The sequence below is a fragment of the Pongo abelii genome, chromosome 10 (assembly GCF_028885655.2).
Source record: "Pongo abelii isolate AG06213 chromosome 10, NHGRI_mPonAbe1-v2.0_pri, whole genome shotgun sequence".
Taxonomy (NCBI): domain Eukaryota; kingdom Metazoa; phylum Chordata; class Mammalia; order Primates; family Hominidae; genus Pongo; species Pongo abelii.
In genome coordinates, this window is record NC_071995.2 from 106,403,874 (window position 1) to 106,425,065 (window position 21,192).

The window sequence follows — 21,192 nt, forward strand, 5'->3', positions numbered from 1 at the left end:
CTGTATAGCTGGGATTACAGGTGTGAGCCATCATGCCGGCCTCTCCTCTTTCTGAATGAGTTCTGTAAGGACTGACACACAATGTGTGACTTGAATTGTTTCTCAGCATTTTGGCTAAGACCAAGTGCAGAATGTGTGACCTGACTACATCAGGAAGATAGCAAAAGTAGTGTAGTCTTTTTAGGAAAGAGACAAGATCAGATGTAATTGGTAATGTTTGTTAATGTTCACAAATAAGTTTGTCTTCACACTTTTAAGTGTAGATCATTTAATGCCGAGACCAGCTCGGCTGGGGAGACCCTAACCCAGTGGCACTAGAGGAATTAAAGACACACACACAGAAATATAGAGGTGTGAAGTGGGAAATCAGGGGTCTCACAGCCTTCAGAGCAGACAGCCCCGAACAGAGATTTACCCACATATTTATTAACACCAAACTAGTCATTAGCATTGTTTCTATAGGTATTAAATTAACTAAAAGTAAAGTATCCCTTATGGGAAACGAGGGATAGGCTGAATTAAAGGAATGGGTTAGGCTAGTTAACTGTAGCAGGAACATGCCCTTAAGACACAGACCACTCATGCTATTGTTTGTGGCTTAAGAATGCCTTTAAGCGGTTTTCCACCTTCTGCGGGCCAAGTGTTCCTTGCCCTCGTTCCCATAAACCCACAACCTTCCAGCTTGGGCGTTAGGGCCATTATGAACATGTTACAGTGCTGAAGAGATTTTGTTTATGGCCAGTCTTGGGGCCAGTTTATGACCAGATTTTGGGGGGCTTGCTCCCAACAATTTAACAAATACATATCTTAAAATTGAAAGATCTTTGGGGAAAGCTGGAAAGAAATATAGCATGGTCTCAACAAACAGCCATATCTTAAAATTGAAAGATCTTTGGGGAAAGCTGGAAAGAAATATAGCATGGTCTCAACAAACAGCCCTCTCCCCCACAGTTACCAGTGTGAATAAATCCACCGTTTGCTCAACTATAAAATTCTACAAAATCCAACTTTCCGGAAGGGGCCACTCCTCTCCCTTCAGGGGATCCTGGCTGCTTATTTATTACTTTGAGATAGTCTGGTGCGTTCTATAAACACAGAGATAATATATATATCTCCCCACTATATGATTCCTGCATCTTTCCTCCCATGCAAAACAAGGATCCTGAGATTTTTCTCTGGGTTATTCTGATGTGTGTGAGTCCTAAGTCTGAAAAGTTCTGTGCCAGTTATGATCACAGAAAAGTGAAAGAAAAAATAGGAAGCAATCAGAAGTAGAATAAGGCCAGGAGAGAGTCACTTATAAGGAATGGGACATCTGTTACCAAGGCAGATCAGATAAATCCAAGATATGGCAAAGAAAGTAAAGTACAAAAATAAATTGGACCATTTAAAAAAAATAATTCACTTCATTCAGAACATTAACTTGGACTTCTGAGTTGGTTACTCACTTTACCATTTATAAAGTACTAAGTATATTTTCATAAAATTTCTGCCCCAGAACAGAGAACCTCATTGCTCAATTCTGCATTTTAGTGTCTTTTTACTTTTTATATTCTGACTTAATTTCCTGATCTGTTAGTTTCTTACCTGTTAATTTGTATTTTAGTAAATGAAGCATTTGGAAGACGAGAGAGGCTTGTTCTCGGGAGTGCAAGAAATTCATCTATTAGTGGCCCTTTTGGCAGCAGGAGCTCAGATACACCCATGGAGTCTTAATGAAGATCATCTAATTTCCTGCTTACCTTAACTGGGAATTTTAAAAAGTTGGCCTAAAAATGTTCCATGCGTGGCAGCAACCATACAGAGTGACTGAAACACAATTCATTTCTGACTGCCTGACATTCCTTTCTGCAACTGCGGTGGCACCACAAACAGCCAGTCTTTGTGCTTGCTCTTCAGATGGATTGTTTGTAAGGCTTTTGTTGCATTTCTTAAAAAAGAGTAATAAAAAGGATTTTTAAAAAGTAATTCCTTAAACATACCATCTGTCACAGTTAATCTAGGTTTGTAAATAGGTAGTAATTTATAGAATTTTTAAAGCGTAAAATCCTGTAATATTAAAAGATGGGTAAACCTAGGCCTGGAAAGGTTGTTATTTGGCTAAGATTGCACAGGAGGCCACGAACAGAGGCAAGTGCCCCGGAGACTCCACTTTCATTCCTAACTGTTCTCAAATTAATGCTCATGATTGAGTATTCTCAATGCAACTTGTAGTTTGATAAGTAAAAGTTACATGCCCCTGTTTTCCTAGCATGATATTCACTGTTATCAAAGACAAGAGGCAGACCATTCATTCATTCTCAAAACACTGAATGCCATTCTGTGCCTAGTGCTATACAAGGATGGGAGATTTAGTGTGAATAAGTCGTTGCTCTCCACCTAACAAGGGACAGTTTTAATTACAGATTGTCTTCCTATTAAGTATGAGTTTTAGTAGGCATTAAAAATTAGTTTGATAATGAGACCCCAACCCTAACTTGCCAGAAGAATAATCAGTTCATGAACCATTGATATTTCCTGTATATTTCATGAATGTGACTTCAGTCATTCTAGTGTTAATACTGTGGAATGTCATTGGTATAGCACCGTGGGTTCACCAAAACACCTTTTTATACAAAGGACAGATGTGTGAATTAAAGAGATTAAAGGACAGAATATTCTGTTTGTTTTGATTTGGCTTTTAGGTATTAAAGTAAGGCCCAGATCACTAAAAATTAGTAACAGAGGGAGACCTCTAATAGATTTAAACTCGGTTAATTCTCTCTGAAATTTGATGTTTTCTTCTATAAAGAATAACTCTAAAATAGGCATCTTCCCAGGACTTTCCGTTCTCAGGAAAAGACCCAGTTACGTATAAAAAATAACTTCCACTGCTTTATGTAGTCATATAGGTCTGCCTAAAATAATAATTTGTATTTAATAAATACCAAAATTTTCAAATGGTAAATGAGGTTGACACCTCTGTTTCCAACTTGAAAGTGCTAGTGCGATGAATGCTAAGCATGGGGTGTTTTCTGAGCCAAAAGAATGTGCCTCTGAAGTAGTTGGTTAGAGCAGATCTGAGCACCTGGGACCAGAAGAGTGCTGGCCGGGACCTGCAGTTACTGCTAAAAGCCAGTGCAGGCAGTGGGTAAGACATCTGAGTAGACAGGCAATAGGGGTAGTCAAGCTGTGGGAACTGGGTAACATGGGGATTAAAATCCAAGCCCAGATTATAAATGTAAAAGGAGGCTCGATTGTGTCATACTGACTGAGGAAAGGGTTCCACATCACTTCCCACGGTGGGCACATTTTGCACCTAAGTGTGGGTAGATTTGAGCCCAAAGATGTGTGACTTAGAATGCCTATCTAGCATAGAAAGTGGGGGAACAACAGGTAACATTTTCACCACTGGTAGTTTGTTGGTGACTGGTGTTTTCATTACATAGCACATGGAAATGCCATGGAGCCAAACATATTTGTCAAAGTGAAAACCCGATACAAACTTTTAAACAATTTTACCCAGATGGCTGGGCGTGGTGGCTCACGCCTGTAATCCCAGCACTTTAGGAGGCCAAGGTGGGTGGGTCACCCGAGGTCAGGAGTCCAAGACCAGTCTGGCCAACATGGTAAAACCCCGTCTCTACTAAAAATACAAAAATTAGCTGGGCGTGGTGGTGGGTGCCTGTTAATCCCAGCTACTTGGGAGACTGAGGCAGGAGGATCAGTTGAACCTGGGAGGCGGAGATTGCAGTGAGCCAAGACCATGCCATTGCACTCCAGCCTGGGCAACAGGAGCGAAACTCCGTCTCAAAAAATAATTACCCAGATGTAGGCAGGTGCCAGCTAATTATATCTGGGAATTCAGATTCTGCAAAACCAATTGTTTATAAAGTAGAAATATCAACTTCTATGACACTATATTCTATGAGCATTATACAGGTAGAATTTTCAATTTTTCAGGACAACCCAAACTACATCTTATGAAGCTCTTTTCAGTAAAGGTGGTATATGAAATGTATGCTATACTCTTACATACTCTTTTAGGTGGAGGAGGTTTTTGTTTGTTTTTTGTTTTTGTTTGTTTTTTTAGACTGAGTGTTGAGTTGCCCAGGCTGGAGTGCAATGGCATGGTCTCGGCTTACTGCAACCTCTGCCTCCCGGGTTCGAACGATTCTCCTGCCTCAGCCTCCTGGGTAGCTGGGATTACAGGCATGTGCCACCGTGCCCAGCTAATTTTTGTATTTTTAGTGGAGATGGGGCTTCACCATGTTGGCCAGGCCAGTCTCAAACTCCTGACCTCAGGTGATTGCCTGCCTCGCCTCCCAGAGTGCTGGGATTACAGGCATGAGCCACCGTGCCCAGCCAAGGGAGGTCTTTTCAAAGTAAGTACTTTTAAAACATCCTGTCAGAACAAATAGCCAGATTTTGTTTCAAAAACAACTTGTTTCATACTTCCATTTCTAGATGTGACAGTACAGCTTAAACAAGAGCTGAACAGGAGGCATGCAACGTCTATTTGAAGGCACTGAAGTGCTTCTAAGGCAGCCAGGACTTGAGGGCAAAGATCCTGGGAGAAGGGATGTGCAGAGAATTAACCCCATGTGATGATGCTGATTTTCTTAGGCATTTACCAATTTTTCATTGTACAAGGTAAGAAAACTGAGAAAAGCAGCAGAGCAAAAACAAAAATTGAACTTGATTTCAAAAAGGAAGGTCTCTAAAAACACTCCAAGCTCTGTCATTGTGACCCCTCAAAGGCTATACCCCAAAAGTTGAGATAAACCAGTAGAGCTAATAACTTCAGGAATCTGAAGCCCAGCCTTGAGTAAGCTCAGTTTTTGACTGGATTGAGGTGTCCCTGCTCTAGTTTGACAGAGGACAGGGTGAATCCTCCCTGGAAGAGGATAATTTCATCCACAGCTTCTATAGATTTTCATATACAATCTCTAGCATTCCAGCAAAAATTTCTAAGCATACTAAGAAATAGCACCATGAGAAAAATAGACCTGTAATAAATTCACACATTGGAATTATGTTGGACATGAACTTTGAAATAGGCAGGATTGGTAAATGTAAGAAAAAACAAGATTGAATATATCATCAAGGAATTAGAATCTATAAAGAATTAAATGAGAATTCTACAACTTAAGAGAATTTTATATATGAGACTAACACAGAGTTGAAGGATTAGTTAATGTGAGGGTAGGTCAATGGCAAATATCCACACTAAAATAGAGTTAAACGTATATATAAAAATGTATAAGATGCATCAGGCATGGTACAAAAGTCTAACATGTGTAATTGGAATCAGACTAGGATGAGGGAGAGCAATATCCAAAAAGATTATGGCCAAAGTTAAACACAAGTTTATGAACCTGAAACTACTTACTCCTTAGTATATATCCAGGACAGACAAAACATGTCCTTACAGAGACTTATATGCAGATGTTCAGCAGTAGTGTCATTCTTAACAGCCTCAAAGTGGAAACAGTCCAAATGTTCATCAGTGGGTGAATGAATAAACAAAATGTGGGATAGCCATAAAATGGATTTCTGTTCTGTGATAAAAGGGAATGAACTAATACATATTGCAACACAGATGAACCTTTAAGACATGCTAAATGAGAGAAGGTGGACATGAGGCCATATATAATTCCATTTACATGAAGTTTTCAGAGGAAAAGGCAAATCCATACATACAGTACCTTAATCATTTCCTGGGATTGGGAGTGAGAATAGAGTAGGACTGCAAATAAGCAAAAAGGATCTTTTTGGGTGGTGGAAGTGATTTAAAATAGGATTGTGGTGATGGTTGCACTATTTTGAATATCCGAAAAACCAATGGATTGTACACTTAAAATGGGTGAATTTTATGGTAAGTAAAATACTTTCTTTAAAAAGATGAAGACACTGGCTGAGCATGATGGCTCACACCTTTAATTTCAGAATTTTGGAGGGCCAAAGTAAGCAGATTGTTTGAGCCTGGGAGTTCAAGACCAGCCTGGGCAAAGCCCAATTTCTATAAAAAGTCTCTATAAAAAATATAAAAATTACCTGGTTGTGGTGGCGCTCACCTGTAGTCCCAGCTACTTCAGAAGCTGAGGTGGGAGGACTGCTTGAGCATGGGAAGTGGAGGTTGCAGTGAGCCAAGATCACACCATTGCACTCCAGCCTGGGCAACAGAGTAAGACCCTGTCTCAAACAATAATAATAATAATAATAATAAAGTTACGCTAAACTTAGGCAGACTGAAAATGATCCCAGTGGGAATACAGACATGCAAGAAGGAATAATGATCAACATGGGTAAATTTAAGTGAATATTACCACAGAAAACAGTAATAATAATGTTGTATGGGGCTTAAAATGTCTGGAAGATTAAAATGCCTGACAAAAGGCTAGAAGGAGACAAATAGAGTTAAGGTATTCTGAGATCTCAGCATTGTTTTGGAAGGGATAAAAGTATCACTATTACACTCTAATAAATCAAGGATGCATGTTGTAATCTCTAGGTGAACTACTAAAAGAGTATGGAAAAAAGCCAAAAGGGGAGAAAGCAAATAATACTTGATTAATTCAAAAGAAGCAAGGAGGCCGGGCACAATGGCTCATGCTTGTAATCCCAGCACTTTGGGAGGCCGAGGTGAGTCAATCACCTGAGGTCAGGAGTTCGAGACCAGCCTGGCCAACATAGTGAAACCCCATCTCTACCAAAAATACAAAAATGAGCTGGGCGTGGTAGCATGTGCCTGTAATCCCAGCTACTCGGGAGGCTGAGGCAGAAGAATTGCTTTAACCCAGGAGGCAGAGGTTGCAGTGAGCCAAGATCATGCCGCATTCCAGCCTGGGTAACAGTGAGACCCTGTCCCCGCCCCCCCAAAAAGAAAAGTTAGAAAAAGACCAGCAATTTAAACCCAAAAATGTGGACAGAAGGAAATAACAGAGTAGAAATTAATGTCATAGACAACAAATACAATATAGAAAATAATCAAAGAAAAAATGGATTATTTACAATACTAAGAAAGTTGATAAACCTATAGCAATTGTGAACATAATACAAATTATTAACATCAGACGTGAAAAGGAGGACATCACTACAAACCCTATAGACACTAAACGGTAAGAAGATATGAACAATTTTTTGTGATTAAATTTGAAAATGTATATTAAATAGACAAATTCCTAGAAAAACATAACTTATGAAAACTGATACTAGAAGAAATAGAAAATTTGAATATTGAAGCATGCTTATTCATTTGCAGACATGTTTAGCTAGATCAAAGAAACAGAGTTTGGCTCCATGACTGCCCTGAAATAATTTCTTCTCTCTGTAGCCATAGAGTTACACAGTGAAAAACCAGAAAAGAGTCTGATCCTGCAGGTTACTGATATACAAGATAAGTTGAATTCACTGCTTCAGCAGGTTTCTTAAATAACAATTAGATTATTTTGGAAGAAAGAATGCAAACCCAAAAAGTAGAATGGTGATATCTGAGAACATTACAATGACCAAGTACCCAAAACCCAAAGATCTGCCAACAGAAGTAGCTCCTCCCCTATCTAATGAGAATGGTTCTGATTTTCTTGAATATCTTGTAATGACCACACCTCAGGTAGTTATCTTCTAAAATAGTCCCCATTCTCTTCATTTACCACTCCTACCACCTCTTATTGCTTCTGACCTATGACAATGTGAAACACAAATTCTTTATAATTCCGAAGTCAAACCTTGGAAAAGAAAGTTTACATATTAACAGAATTGCAAGAATTTCCTAATGTATTGGCAAAATCTTAAGGAATATGTGTCAGCAAGATTCTGAGGATTCTAGACCAGGGAAAGAGAAACAGTTTAAACTGTGTTTATTGATATGGATACACTTAATTGCAGGTGATTATGGGTGATAATCTAACCCATGTCCCAGCCATGCATGCCAGGTACAATTCTGTCTCCCCTCCTCTAACAGTAACTGGATCCTCACTGCCTTGAAACCAGCCAGGTCAGATAAGTAGTTCAAGATGTCATTTCCTTAAGGATCTGTTGTCTATACTATTTTCAGACAACTCCTCTAGCTAGTTTAAGCAAAAAAGAATTTATTGAGCAATATAGATCACTCATGGAATCACTCACTGAAAAGGCTGACAAAATGGAGTCTAAGCTGAGTTCTAGGAATGACTTCTAATCCCATACCACAGACATGAACTCACAAGGTGCATCTGCTGCTTCTATGGTCAAGAAGCCACCTACCACATCAGAAAGCCTCCATCCACCATCACCACCAGCTCTAAAACCACACCACACTAGTAATATCCAAGCCTGCACAGTAGATATCTCAGGCCCTGCTTCTCTCCCTGCGTAATTCAGTTCTGAATCTAAGTCTCACATGAGTGCGTCTAATTAGAGGAATTTTAGTTTTGCTTGGAATCTCAGCTCTGAAGGGATCTGGAAAACAGTTTTTTGCTTTCCAGACTCTACAGTTAAGGAAAGCATGATAAAGGGGATTGACATCTACAGCATGCCCCTTGTATAATTCACGTTAATATATAGCTAGGGATAGATAATAAATGATCAGACAACAGGCTTTTTAACAATATGTCTTGGAGATATTCCTGTGTTAGTACATATGGTTTTACCTCATCCTTTTTAATGACAGCATTGTATTGCTTAGTATGGGTGTGCCATAATTTCTCCAACATTTCCTCTCTGGAAAACATAGATTTTTTCCACTTAAAAATATTGGTGTATTTTTCTATCCTCACCACATATCCATAAGAAAGGACTAGGATCCTGTACATAATTTTTTTTACATATGTATGAGTATTTCTATAAGATTTCTAAAAGTGAAATTACTGAATCAAAGGGTATATAATTCCTAAATTTGTTTGGACATTGCCAAATTACCTTTGAAAAGAGTTTTTGCCAATTAATACTTCCAACTAAAAAATTTCCTCTCTTCCCCTAAGCGGCCTGGGGTGATCTGTGAAAATGGTTCTCTAGTCACTTGACCCAGGAAACCCCACAAAATCATGCAAATCAAGAGGTTCAAATCTTCATGTTCACTAAGAACACTCGTGAAACTGCCCAGGCCATCAAGGGTATGCATATATGAAAAGCCACCAAGTATCTGAAAGATGTCACTTTACAGAAGCAGTGTGTACCATTCCGAGGTTACAGTGGTGGACTTGGTAGGTGTGCCCCTGCCAAGTAGTGGGGCTGGACACAGGGTTGGTGGTCCCAAAAACAGTGCTGAACTTTTGCTGCACATGCTTAAAAATACAGAGAGGAATGCTGAGCTTAACGGCTTAGATGTAGATTCTCTGGTCACTGAGTATATCCAAGTGAACAAAGCACCTAAGATGCACCACAGTACTTACTAGAGCTCATGGTCAGATTAACCCATACATGAGCTCTTTGAGATGATTCTCACTGAAAAGGAACAAATCCAAAACCAGAAAAGGAGGCTTCCTGGAAGCAAAAGATATCCCAGAAGAAAGTGAAGAAACAAAAACTTATGGTATGGGAATAAATTTAGCGAAAAAGAAAAGTAATTAAAAGTTTTTTTTTTTTTTTTTTAAAGTGTTTCCTTTCCCTTAAACCTAGGTTAGGACTTCTAAATCTTTGCGGCTTTATGGCCAAAAACAATACAATTGCACTTTCTTATTACTCATGAGGTGGAGTATGTTTTCATGTTCTATTGTCTATTGTATTTCTTTTTTCTTTGATGGCTTGCCTGTTTATATCTTTTGCTGTTTTGTGCTTTTAAAAATTAATCTGTAGGTGTTTTTTTCTATTCTGCTTGTTAGTCATGTTTTTCTCCAGTATATCACTGGGGTCTTAATTTTGGTCATAAATTTAGGTCTTGTTTAGGAAAGCCTTCCCCACCCCAGCATTTAAAAAATAATTGGTGAATTTTTTACATTTATCTCTTTAAATTCATCTGGAATTTACTTGTGTGTAGTCTGAGGTAAAAATATAATGTTTTACCAAACGGATAGCAAATTGTTCCAATACTGTTAATTGAATAGTCCATTCTTTCTCTACTGGTTGAAATGCCAACTTTATATTATATACAATATATTTATATCTATATACCTTATTCTGAACTTTCCATTCTTTACTAGTGAGTTATTTCCTATGCCAATAACAATTATTATTTTTTATTTTACTTTAAGTTCTGGGATACATGTGCCGAATGTGCAGGTTTGTTACATAGGTAAACATGTGCCATGGTGGTTTACTGCACCTATCAACCCGTCATCTAGGTTTTAAGCCCCGCATGCATTTGGTATGTCTAACAATTATTTTAATTACTATAGCCTTAGTATTTTGGTTCCCAATAGGACAAGTTCCCCTCATAGTTCATCATTCCCCAGAAAATTCCTGGCTATTCTTTTATGCTTTTTTTTTCAAATGAACTTGAACTTGTCAAGCTCCGTAAAAATCCCTTTAAGATATTGAATGGCATGTTATTGAATTTATAGTTATAAAAGAATAATTTAATAATTGTATACTATGGAATCTTTCCATTTAGGTTCATGGGTCACCTTTCCACTTATTGTTCTTTTACATCTTTTTTTTTTTTTTTTTTTTTTGAGATGGAGTCTCGCTCTGTCACCCAGCATGGAGTGCAGTAGAGTGATCTTGGCTCACTGCAACCTCCACACCTCCTTGGTTCAAGCAATTCCCCTGCCTCAGCCTCCCGAGTAGCTAGGATTACAGGCGCATGACACCACGCACAGCTAATTTTTTTTGTATTTTTAGTAGAGACGGGGTTTCACCATGTTGGCCAGAGTGGTCTCAAACTCCCGACCTCAGGCAATCTGCCAGCCTCGGCCTCCCAAAGAGACAGGATCTCAACTCTGGAGCCCAGGCTGAAGTACAGTGGTGCAATCATAGCTCGCTGCAGCCTTAAATTCCTGGCTCATGCAATCCTTCACCTCAGCCTCCAGAGTAGCAGGACTACAGGTGCGCACCACCACACCCAGCTAATGTTTAAAGTTTTTGTTGAGACAAGGTCTTACTATGTTAAACAGACTGGTCTCGAATTCCTCAAGCAATTCTCCTGCCTCAGTTTCCCAAAGTGTTGGGATTACAGGTATGAACCACAGCACCCATTCTCTTACATCTTTCAAATGAAGTTTATTCTCTTTTCATATAGACTTTGCTAGTTGTTGGATTTATTCCTAGGTTTTTATTATTTTAATACTAAGGCGGATAGGACACTTTTCTCATATTTTGCAGTTTGTTATTGCTAACATATAGAAGAGCTATGAAAATGTGTATGCTCTCTTTGTACTGGGCACCTTGTTAAACTCTCAGTTCTTACAGTTTTTCCGTTAATTTTCTTGATAATTGTCTGCAAAAAGGGACAGTTTATCTGTCTTATTTCCTTGACTAGGATCTTTGGTACAATGTGGAATACAGTTGTGGAGAGGACAACATTGTCATGTCTCTTTAATGGAACTATATATGTCTAATAGTTTACCACTTCATGGATTGTTCACTGGTGGTTTTGGGTTTTTTTTGTCTTTTTGTTTGTCTTTTTTTGAGACAGAGTCTCGTTCTATTGCCAGGATGGAGTGCAGTGGTGCGATCTCGGCTCACTGCAACCTCTGCCTCCTGGGTTCAAGCGATTCTCCTGCCTCAGCCGCCTGAGTAGCTGGGACTACAGATGTGTACCACCATGCCCAGCTAATTTTTGTATTATAGTAGAGACAGGGTTTCACCATGTTGGCCAGGATCGTCTTGATCTCTTGACCTCGTGATCCACCCACCTCAGCCTCAGCCTCCCAAAGTGCTGGGATTATAGGCATGAGCAACCGCATCCAGCCAGTTCACTGGTTTTTTAAAAATTTATTTTTTTAAATTTGCCTTTTTCTTTTTTTTGAGACGGAGTCTCACTCTGTTGCCAGGCTGTGACATTTCTGATAAACTTTTAACATTCAAATTATCATGCTTTTCCTTTTATACAGAAAAGTTTACTCCTTTTTCTCTGGCTAACTTGTATTCATCCTTTAAAGTTCAGTTTAAATGTCATTTCCTGAGTAGGGGGGTTCCAAGATGGCCGAATAGGAACAGCTCCAGTCTACAGCTCCCAGCGTGAGTGACGCAGAAGATGGGTGATTTTTGCATTTCCAATTGAGCTTTGAAGAGAGTGGTGGTTCTCCCAGCACAGAGTTTGAGATCTGAGAACGGACAGACTGCCTCCTCAAGTGGGTCCCTGACCCCCGAGTAGCCTAACTGGGAGGCACCTCCCAGTAGGGACAGACTGACACCTCACACAGCTGGGTACCCCTCTGAGACGAAACTTCCAGAGGAATGATCAGGCAGCAACATTTGTTGTTCAGCAATATTCACTGTTCTGCAGCCTCCGCTGCTGATACCCAGGCAAACGGGGTCTGGAGTGGACCTCCAGCAAACTCCAACAGACCTGCAGCTGAGGGTCCTGACTGTTAGAAGGAAAACTAACAAACCGAAAGGACATCCACATCAAAACCCCATCTGTATGTCACCATCATCAAAGACCAAAGGTAGATAAAACCACAAAGATGGGGAAAAAACAGAGCAGAAAAGCTGAAAATTCTAAAAGTCAGAACACCTCTCCCCCTCCAAAGGAACGCAACTCCTTGCCAGCAACGGAAAAAAGCTGGACGGAGAATGACTTTGATGAGTTGAGAGAAGGCTTCAGACGATCAAACTTCTCCTAGCTAAAGGACGAAGTTCGAACCCATCGCAAAGAAGCTAAAAACCTTGAAAAAAGATTAGACAAATGGCTAACTAGAATAACCAGTGTAGAGAAGTCCTTAAATGACCTGATGGAGCTGAAAATCATGGCACGAGAACTATGTGATGAATGCACAGGCTTCAGTAGCCGATTCGATCAACTGGAAGAAAGGGTATCAGTGATTGAAGATCAAATGAATGAAATGTAGCAAGAAGAGAAGTTTACAGAAAAAAGAGTAGTAAAAAGGCCTCCAAGAAATATGGGACTATGTGAAAAGAACAAATCTACGTCTGATTGGTGTACCTGAAAGTGACAAGGAGAATGGAACCAAGTTGGAAAACACTCTGCGGGATATTATCCAGGAGAACTTCCCCAACGTAGCAAGGCAGGCCAACATTCAAATTCAGGAAATACAGAGAATGCCACAAAGATACTCCTCAAGAAGAGCAACTCCAAGACACATAACTGTCAGATTCACCAAAGTTGAAATGAAGGAAAAAATGTTAAGGGCAGCCAGAGAGAAAGGTCGGGTTACCCACAAAGGGAAGCCCATCAGACTAACAGCGGAACTCTCGGCAGAAACTCTATAAACCAGAAGAGAGTAGGGGCCAATATTCAGCATTCTTAAAGAAAAGAATTTTCAACCCAGAATTTCATATCCAGCCAAACTAAGCTTCATAAGGGAAGGAGAAATAAAATCCTTTACAGACAAGCAAATGCTGAGAGATTTTGTCACCACCAGGCCTGCCCTACAAGAGCTCCTGAAGGAAGCACTGAACATCATGGAAAGGAACAACCAGTACCAGCCACTGCAAAAGTATGCCAAATTGTAAAGACCATTAATGCTAGGAAGAAACTGCATCAACTAACGAGCAAAATAACCAGCTAACATCATAATGACAGGATCAAATTCACACATAACAATATTAACCTTCAATGTAAATGGGCTAAATGCTCCAATTAAAAGACACAGACTGGCAAATTGGATAAAGAGTCAAGACCCATCAGTGTGCTGTATTCAGGAGACCCATCTCATGTGCAGAGATACACATAGGCTCAAAATAAAGGGATGGAGGAAGATCTACCAAGCAAATGGAAAACAAAAAAAGGCAGGGGTTGCAAACCTAGTCTCTGATAAAACAGACTTTAAACCAACAAAGATCAAAAGAGACAAAGAAGGCCATTATATAATGGTAAAGGGATCAATTGAACAAGAAGAGCTAACTATCATAAATATATATGCACCCAATACCGGAGCACCCAGATTCATAAAGCAAGTCCTTAGAGACCTACAAAGAGACTTAGACTCCCACACAATAATAATGGGCGACTCTAATACCCCATTGTCAACATTAGACAGATCAACGAGACAGAAAGTTAACAAGGATATCCAGGAATTGAACTCAGCTCTGCACCAAGCAGACCTAATAGACATCTACAGAACTCTCCTCCCCAAGTCAACAGAATATACATTCTTCTCAGCACCAAATCCCACTTATTCTAAAATTGACCACATAGTTGGAAGTAAAGCACTCCTCAGCAAATGTAGAAGAACAGAAATTATAACAAACTGTCTCTCAGACCACAGTGCTATCAAACTAGAACTCAGGATTAAGAAACTCACTCAAAACCACTCAACTACATGGAAACTGAACAACCTGCTCCTGAATGACTACTGGGTACATAACAAAATGAAGGCAGAAATAAAGATGTTCTTTGAAACCAGCGAGAACAAAGACACAACATACCAGAATCTCTGGGACACATTCAAAGCAGTGTGTAGAGGGAAATTTATAGCACTAAATGCCCACAAGAGAAAGCAGGAAAGATCTAAAACTGACACCGTAACATCACAATTAAAAGAACTAGAGAAGCAAGAGCAAACACATTCAAAAGCTAGCAGAAGGCAAGAAATAACTAAGATCAGAGCAGAACTGAAGGAGAGAGAGACACAAAAAACCCTTCAAAAAAATCAATGAATCCAGGAGCTGGTTTTTTTTGAAAAGATCTACAAAATTGATAGACTGCTAGCAAGACTAATAAAGAAAAAAAGAGAGAAGAATCAAATAGATGCAATAAAAAATGATAAAGGGGATATCACCACCGATCCCACAGAAATACAAACTACCATCAGGGAATACTATAAACACCTCTATGCAAATAAACTAGAAAATCTAGAAGAAATGGATAAATTCCTGGACACATACACCCTCCCAAGACTAAACCAGGAAGAAGTTTAATCTCCGAATAGACCAATAACAGGCTCTGAAATTGAGGCAATAATTAATAGCTTACCAACCAAAAAAAGACCAGGACCAGATGGATTCACAGCCGAATTCTACCAGAGGTACAAGGAGGAGCTGGTACCATTCCTTCTGAAACTACTCCAATCAATAGAAAAAGAGGGAATCCTCCCTAACTCATTTTATGAGGCCAGCATCATCCTGACACCAAAGCCTGGCAGAAACACAACAAAAAAAGAGAATTTTAGACCAATATCCCTGATGAACATCGATGCAAAAATCCTCAATAAAATACTCGCAAACCGAATCCAGCAGCACATCAAAAAGCTTATCCACCATGATCAAGTGGGCTTCATCCCTGGGATGCAAGGCTGGTTCAACATACACAAATCAATAAATGTAATCCATCATATAAACAGAACCAAACACAAAAACCACATGATTATCTCAATAGATGCAGAAAAGGCCTTTGACAAAATTCAACAGCTCTTCATGCTAAAAACTCTCAATAAATTAGGTATTGATGGGACGTATCTCAAAATAATAAGAGCTATTTATGACAAACCCACAGCCAACATCATACTGAATGGGCAAAAACTGGAAGCATTCCCTTTGAAAACTGGCACAAGACAGGGATGCCCTCTCTCACCACTCCTATTCAACACAGTGTTGGAAGTTCTGGCCAGGGCAATCAGGCAGGAGAAAGAAATAAAGGGTATTCAGTTAGGAAAAGAGGAAGTCAAATTGTCCCTGTTTGCAGATGACATGATTGTATACCTAGAAAACCCCACTGTCTCAGCCCAAAATCTCCTTAAGCTGATAAGCAACTTCAGCAAAGTCTCAGGATACAAAACAATGTGCAAAAATCACAAGCATTCTTATACACCAATAACAGACAGACAGCCAAATCATCAGTGAACTCCCATTCACAATTGCTTCAAACAGAATAAAATACCTAGGAATCCAACTTACAAGGGACGTGAAGGAACTCTTCAAGGAGAACTACAAACCACTGCTCAATGAAATAAAAGAGGACACAAACAAATGGAAGAACATTCCATGCTCATGGGTAGGAAGAATCAATATCGTCAAAATGGCCATACTGCCCAAGGTAATTTATAGATTCAATGCCATCCCCATCAAGCTACCAATGACTTTCTTCACAGAATTAGAAAAAACTACTTTAAAGTTCATATGGAACCAAAAAAGAGCCCGCATTGCCAAGTCAATCCTAAGCCAAAAGAACAAAGCTGGAGGCATCACGCTACCTGACTTCAAACTATACTACAAGGCTACAGTAACCAAAATAGCAAGGTACTGGTACCAAAACAGAGATATAGACCAATGGAAGAGAACAGAGCCCTCAGAAATAATACCACACATCTACAACCATCTGATCTTTGACAAACCTGACAAAAACAAGAAATGGGGAAAGGATTCCCTATTTAATAAATGATGCTGGGAAAACTGGCTAGCCATATGTAGAAAACTGAAACTGGATCCCTTCCTTACACCTTATACAAAAATTAATTCAAGATGGATTAAAGACTTAAGTGTTAGACCTAAAACCATAAAAATCCTAGAAGAAAACCTAGGCAATACCATTCAGGATATAGGCATGGGCAAAGACTTCATGTCTAAAACACCAAAAGCAATGGCAACAAAAGCCAAAATTGACAAATGGGATCTAATTAAACTAAAGAGCTTCTGCACAGCAAAAGAAACTACCATCAGAGTGAACAGGCAACCTACAGAATGGGAAAAAATTTTTGCAATCTACTCATCTGACAAAGGGCTAATATCCAGAATCTTCAAAGAACTCAAACAAATTTACAAGAAAAACACAAACAACCCCATCAAAAAGTGGGCAAAGGATATGAGCAGATACTTCTCAAAAGAAGACATTTATGCAGCAACAGACACATGAAAAAATGCTCATCATCACTGGCCATCAGAGAAATGCAAATCAAAACCACAATGAGATACCATCTCACACCAGTTAGAATGGCGATCATTAAAACCTCAGGAAACAACAGGTGCTGGAGAGGATGTGGAGAAATAGGAACACTTTTAACACTGTTGGTGGCACTGTAAACTAGTTCAACCATTGCGGAAGACAGTGTGGCAATTCCTCAAGGATCTAGAACTAGAAATACCATTTGACCCAGCCATCCCCTTACTGGGTATATACCCAAAGGATTATAAATCATGCTGCTATAAAGACACATGCACACGTATGTTTATTGTGGCACTATTCACAATAGCAAAGACTTGGAACCAACCCAAATGTCCATCAATGATAGACTGGATTAAGACAATGTGGCACATATACACCATGGAATACTACGCAGCCATAATAAGGATGAGTTCATGTCCTTTGGAGGGACATGGATGAAGCTGGAAACCATCATTCTCAGCAAACTATCGCAAGGACAGAAAATCAAACACCACATGTCCTCACTCACAGGTGGGAAGTGAACAATGAGAACACTTGGACACAGGAAGGGGAACATCACACACCGGGGCCTGTTGTGGGCTGGGGGGAGGAGGGAGGGATAGCATTAGGAGATATACCTAATGTAAATGACGAGTTAATGGGTGCAGCACACCAACATGGCACATTTATATATATGTAACAAACTTGCACGTTGTGCACATGTACCCTAGAACTTAAAGTATAATAAACAAAAATGTCATTTCCTTTGAGAAGACTCCCCTCATCTCGGCAGCCTGCGTAAGATACCCCTGCTGTGTTACCATGTAATTTGTCTTTACTCCTTTTAAAATTTTGTAATTACTTGTTTAGTTGTCTACCTCATTAGATTTTTTTTTTCTTTTTCAGACAGTCTCGTTCCATTGCCCAGACTGGAGTGCAGTGGAGTGATCTCGGCTCACTGCAGCCTCCACTTCCTGGGCTTGAGCGATTCTCCTGCCTCAGCCTCCTGACTAGCTGGATTACAGGCATGCGCCACCACACCTGGCTAATTTTTGTGTTTTTAGTAAAGATGGGGTTTCACCATGTTGGCCAGGCTGATCTTGAAATCCCAGCCTCAAGAAATCCACCCGCCTCAGCCTCCAAAAGTCCTGGGATTACAGGTGTGAGCCACCGCACCCAGCTCCTCATTAGATTTCGTATGAAGTAACAGGATTTTGCTTTGTGTTACAAAAATCTAGCTAACTGGGATGCCTTACCACTTGATATATTCAGAATGTCTTTTCCCAGCATTCACAGCAAGCAACCATACATTCATAGTCTCAGGGCATTTCTCAAGTCTTATTTATCAATTTAAAAAACTTGATTATTATCAACCACCACAATGAGAGTACTGAGCCATCCAAGCTAGATGACTTTTCTGTAATCATACCAATAACTCTATTCCACAGAATACAGTAGAAAAAGCATCGAATGCAGAGCTAGGAGGCCTTACTTTCCAATCTCACACTTTAGTAACTGCATTAACTTCTAGGACATTCTGTGGCCTCGGTAAAACAAAGATATTAAAATCTACCCTACAAGGTTGTTATTGCGAAGTTAAAGCACTTAACATATAATAAACTTAAGTAAGTAACTTGAGTTCTCTTCTCTTCTTTTGAATGGTTACTTCTCAGCTTAAAATCGAATTTCCTGGTCACAAGCCATTGCTTTTCCTTAAATACACACCTCTCCAGCCCTTAAAGTCTAACATGTTCCTTTCCCAAAGAAAACAAACATATGCTGGATGAATAGACCATCCTGCTTTTCTCTTGCTATGAAACATACTATTCGCACACTGGCACGGTGGGAATTTTAGATGCAAAGTAGCCTGGCTCCCTTTCTTTTTGCTATAGCACATCTGGGTCAGGCATCTTGAATAAGTCCCTTAACAGAATATTATGTCATCTCACATGCTTTTGAATAATTCACTTGTCATAACTGAGTGGTAGTTGGCTCTAATCAACTAAGAGCAATGACCCACAAAGGTGTTCTTTGCTTATAAAAAACAGATTTCACAACCCCAGTGCAAATATGCAACTAAGTGTAAGCAGCAGTGTGATGCATCCTGAAATGAGGTGTGTCAGAACAACAGCAGCGTCTAAATAATGTTTCATGTAGATTAACATAGAAGAGAGCCCTGGAAGAGAAATATAGGCATTTTTAAAAAGTGCTCCCAGGCAGCAAATCACTGAATATGAAATGCAACAAACTGTATTTTTTTTTTTTTTTTTTTGAGATAGAGCCTCGCTGTGTTGCCCAGGCTGGAGTGCAGTGTCACAATCTCGGCTCACTGCAACCTCCGCCTGCTGGTTTCAAGTGATTCTCCTGCCTCAGCCTCCTGAGTAGCTGGAATTTACAGGCACCCACCACCATGCCCAGCTAATTTTTGTATTTTTAGTAGAGATGGGGTTTCACCATGTTGGCCAAGGTGGTCTGGAACTCCTGACTTCAAGTGATCCACCTGCTTCCCAAAGTGCTGGGATTACAGGTGTTAAAAGTGTAATTTTTCTGAATTTCATTTTCAACATCTAGACAATTGAGGGTAAAGCCTACTTTTATAATGCCCTATGAGAAGTAAAACTATAAACTAAAATGTACTACTACCACTAGAAAGCATATTTGCAAGCAAATTTGTCACAAGGGCCCAGGCAGTGCTAGCTAAGAGGGGCCAGAAGTTGTGTCTATTGACCAATTAACACATCATTCAAGAAGTAAAACTTCCCAAAGTAAGTGACTTTCACCTTAGGTGATTTTTCTTTCCCAAATCTGGCCCTAAACTGATCTTGATGCTTGCCCAACCCCAAAGCCCATGCCCAGCCTGAGCCTCAGCAAGTATGTAGCAGCATAAGATGTGCTGCAGGGTGAGGAGGCAGGTGCAGGGGGCAGAAAACACAAAGAACAAAGCATGCTGTCCATGTGCTCCCTAACTTGTGGATATAAATATGCATTGTCTAAATGGTATAGTTTAGAGTTTATATGATTTCCTTTAAAGACTTGTAGCCTGGGCCAGGCACGGTGGCGCATGCCTGTAATCCCAGCACTTTGGAAAGTGGAGGCGGGCAGATCACCTGTATCCAAAGGCAGGAGCAGAGCCCTAGTTATTTTTCTGTTCCCCCTACAATGCCTTAAAGTGTACCGGCACTTAATAAATGGTTTTTGAAAAGAACACTCTCATTGTCTGAGGACTACACAGGCCTGAGTGCCTAATGATCCTCAATGTGCATATGCAAGAAAAGCTAAGGAGCAAAAAAGCTGTTAAGGAGTGGTTTCATCCCTTTCAGTAGTAGGGAAATTTGCTGGTGGCAATATACACCACTAGAAATGGTGCCTGCCTTTATATTGCTCATGCTAATTTGTAAAGCTGGGGTTAAACTGAAGTCACTATACTGGAAGCTGCTCCCCTTTAAGCAATCATTATCAAGAACGTATATCTGGTTAGACTGTTTAGTTTGCCAGGGCTGCCACAACAAATTGCCATGGACTGGGTAGACTAAACAGAAATGTATTGTCTCCCAGTTCTGGAGGCTGGAAGTCTGAGATCAAAGCAATGGCAGGACTGTTTGGAGGGCTGTGAGGGAAGGACCTGTTCCAGGCCCCTTTCCTTGGGCTTGGAGATGTCTTCTCCCTGTTTTCACATCATCTTCCCTCTGTATAAGGCTTTGTCCAAATTTTCTTTTTCTAAGAACACCAGTCATATTGGGTTAGGTCCTAACCTAAGGACTTCATTTTAACTTAATTCCTTCTTTAAAAACCATATCTCCAACTACAGTCACATTTTGAGATTAATGGAGGTTAGGACTTCACCATATGAATCTGGTGGTGTTGGCAGGGGGCGGTGTGTTCAACATAACAGACCATAATCACTTGTGTATATGGAGATATGTCGTTCCTTAGTGTGTGCCTCCAAGTTTGGTGATCAGATCATCAAGTTTACATACTTGATGAGGTGCTGACAGCCTCTGGCATGTTTATGCTTCTTGGGACACAGGTAAAGGAGTGTTTACTAGAAAGTGGGGACACAGGTCAAGCGTGAAAAGGCTGACGAAGACTCTAGTTCCTGTTACCTCTTTGCCCTCTGAGAATCTAAGCACAACAAAAATGCCAGGATTATGAGCAACTCACCTTTTTGAGAACGAAATGCCGAGCATACAGTGAGCTACAAGAATACTCTGAACTAGTTTATAGGCTTTGGCCTTGAAAACTCAAATTATTCCAGTTTTATTTATATTACTAAAATCTAGAGCTTCTTGGATATTCTATACGTCAATTTT

At 39.9% G+C, this 21,192-nt stretch overlaps 2 protein-coding genes and 1 pseudogene across 4 annotated transcripts in view; 2 read left to right on the top strand and 1 right to left on the bottom strand.

The window, feature by feature from the left end:
* The window catches only part of PWP1 (PWP1 homolog, endonuclein), a 28,262-nt gene extending 26,294 nt beyond the window's left edge, over positions 1-1,968 (top strand). The window contains exon 16 of the mRNA XM_024256697.2: positions 1,607-1,968. Within this exon, the coding sequence (XP_024112465.1) occupies positions 1,607-1,716 (110 nt within the window). The 3' untranslated portion in view covers positions 1,717-1,968. The remainder of the gene's footprint in view (positions 1-1,606) is intronic.
* PRDM4 (PR/SET domain 4) overlaps positions 1-21,192 on the bottom strand; it is a 60,220-nt gene that overhangs the window by 9,496 nt on the left and 29,532 nt on the right. For 2 of the 3 annotated variants that reach the window (XM_054526509.2, XM_054526510.2), the window contains exon 12: positions 6,057-6,154. In XM_054526509.2, coding sequence (XP_054382484.2) covers positions 6,057-6,154 — 98 coding nt within the window. Of the gene's footprint in view, positions 1-6,036; positions 6,155-21,192 lie in introns of all 3 variants that reach the window. The other variant, XM_054526511.2, reaches the window with a different exon arrangement.
* On the top strand, positions 8,965-10,091 carry LOC100440614 (large ribosomal subunit protein uL22-like; annotated as a pseudogene).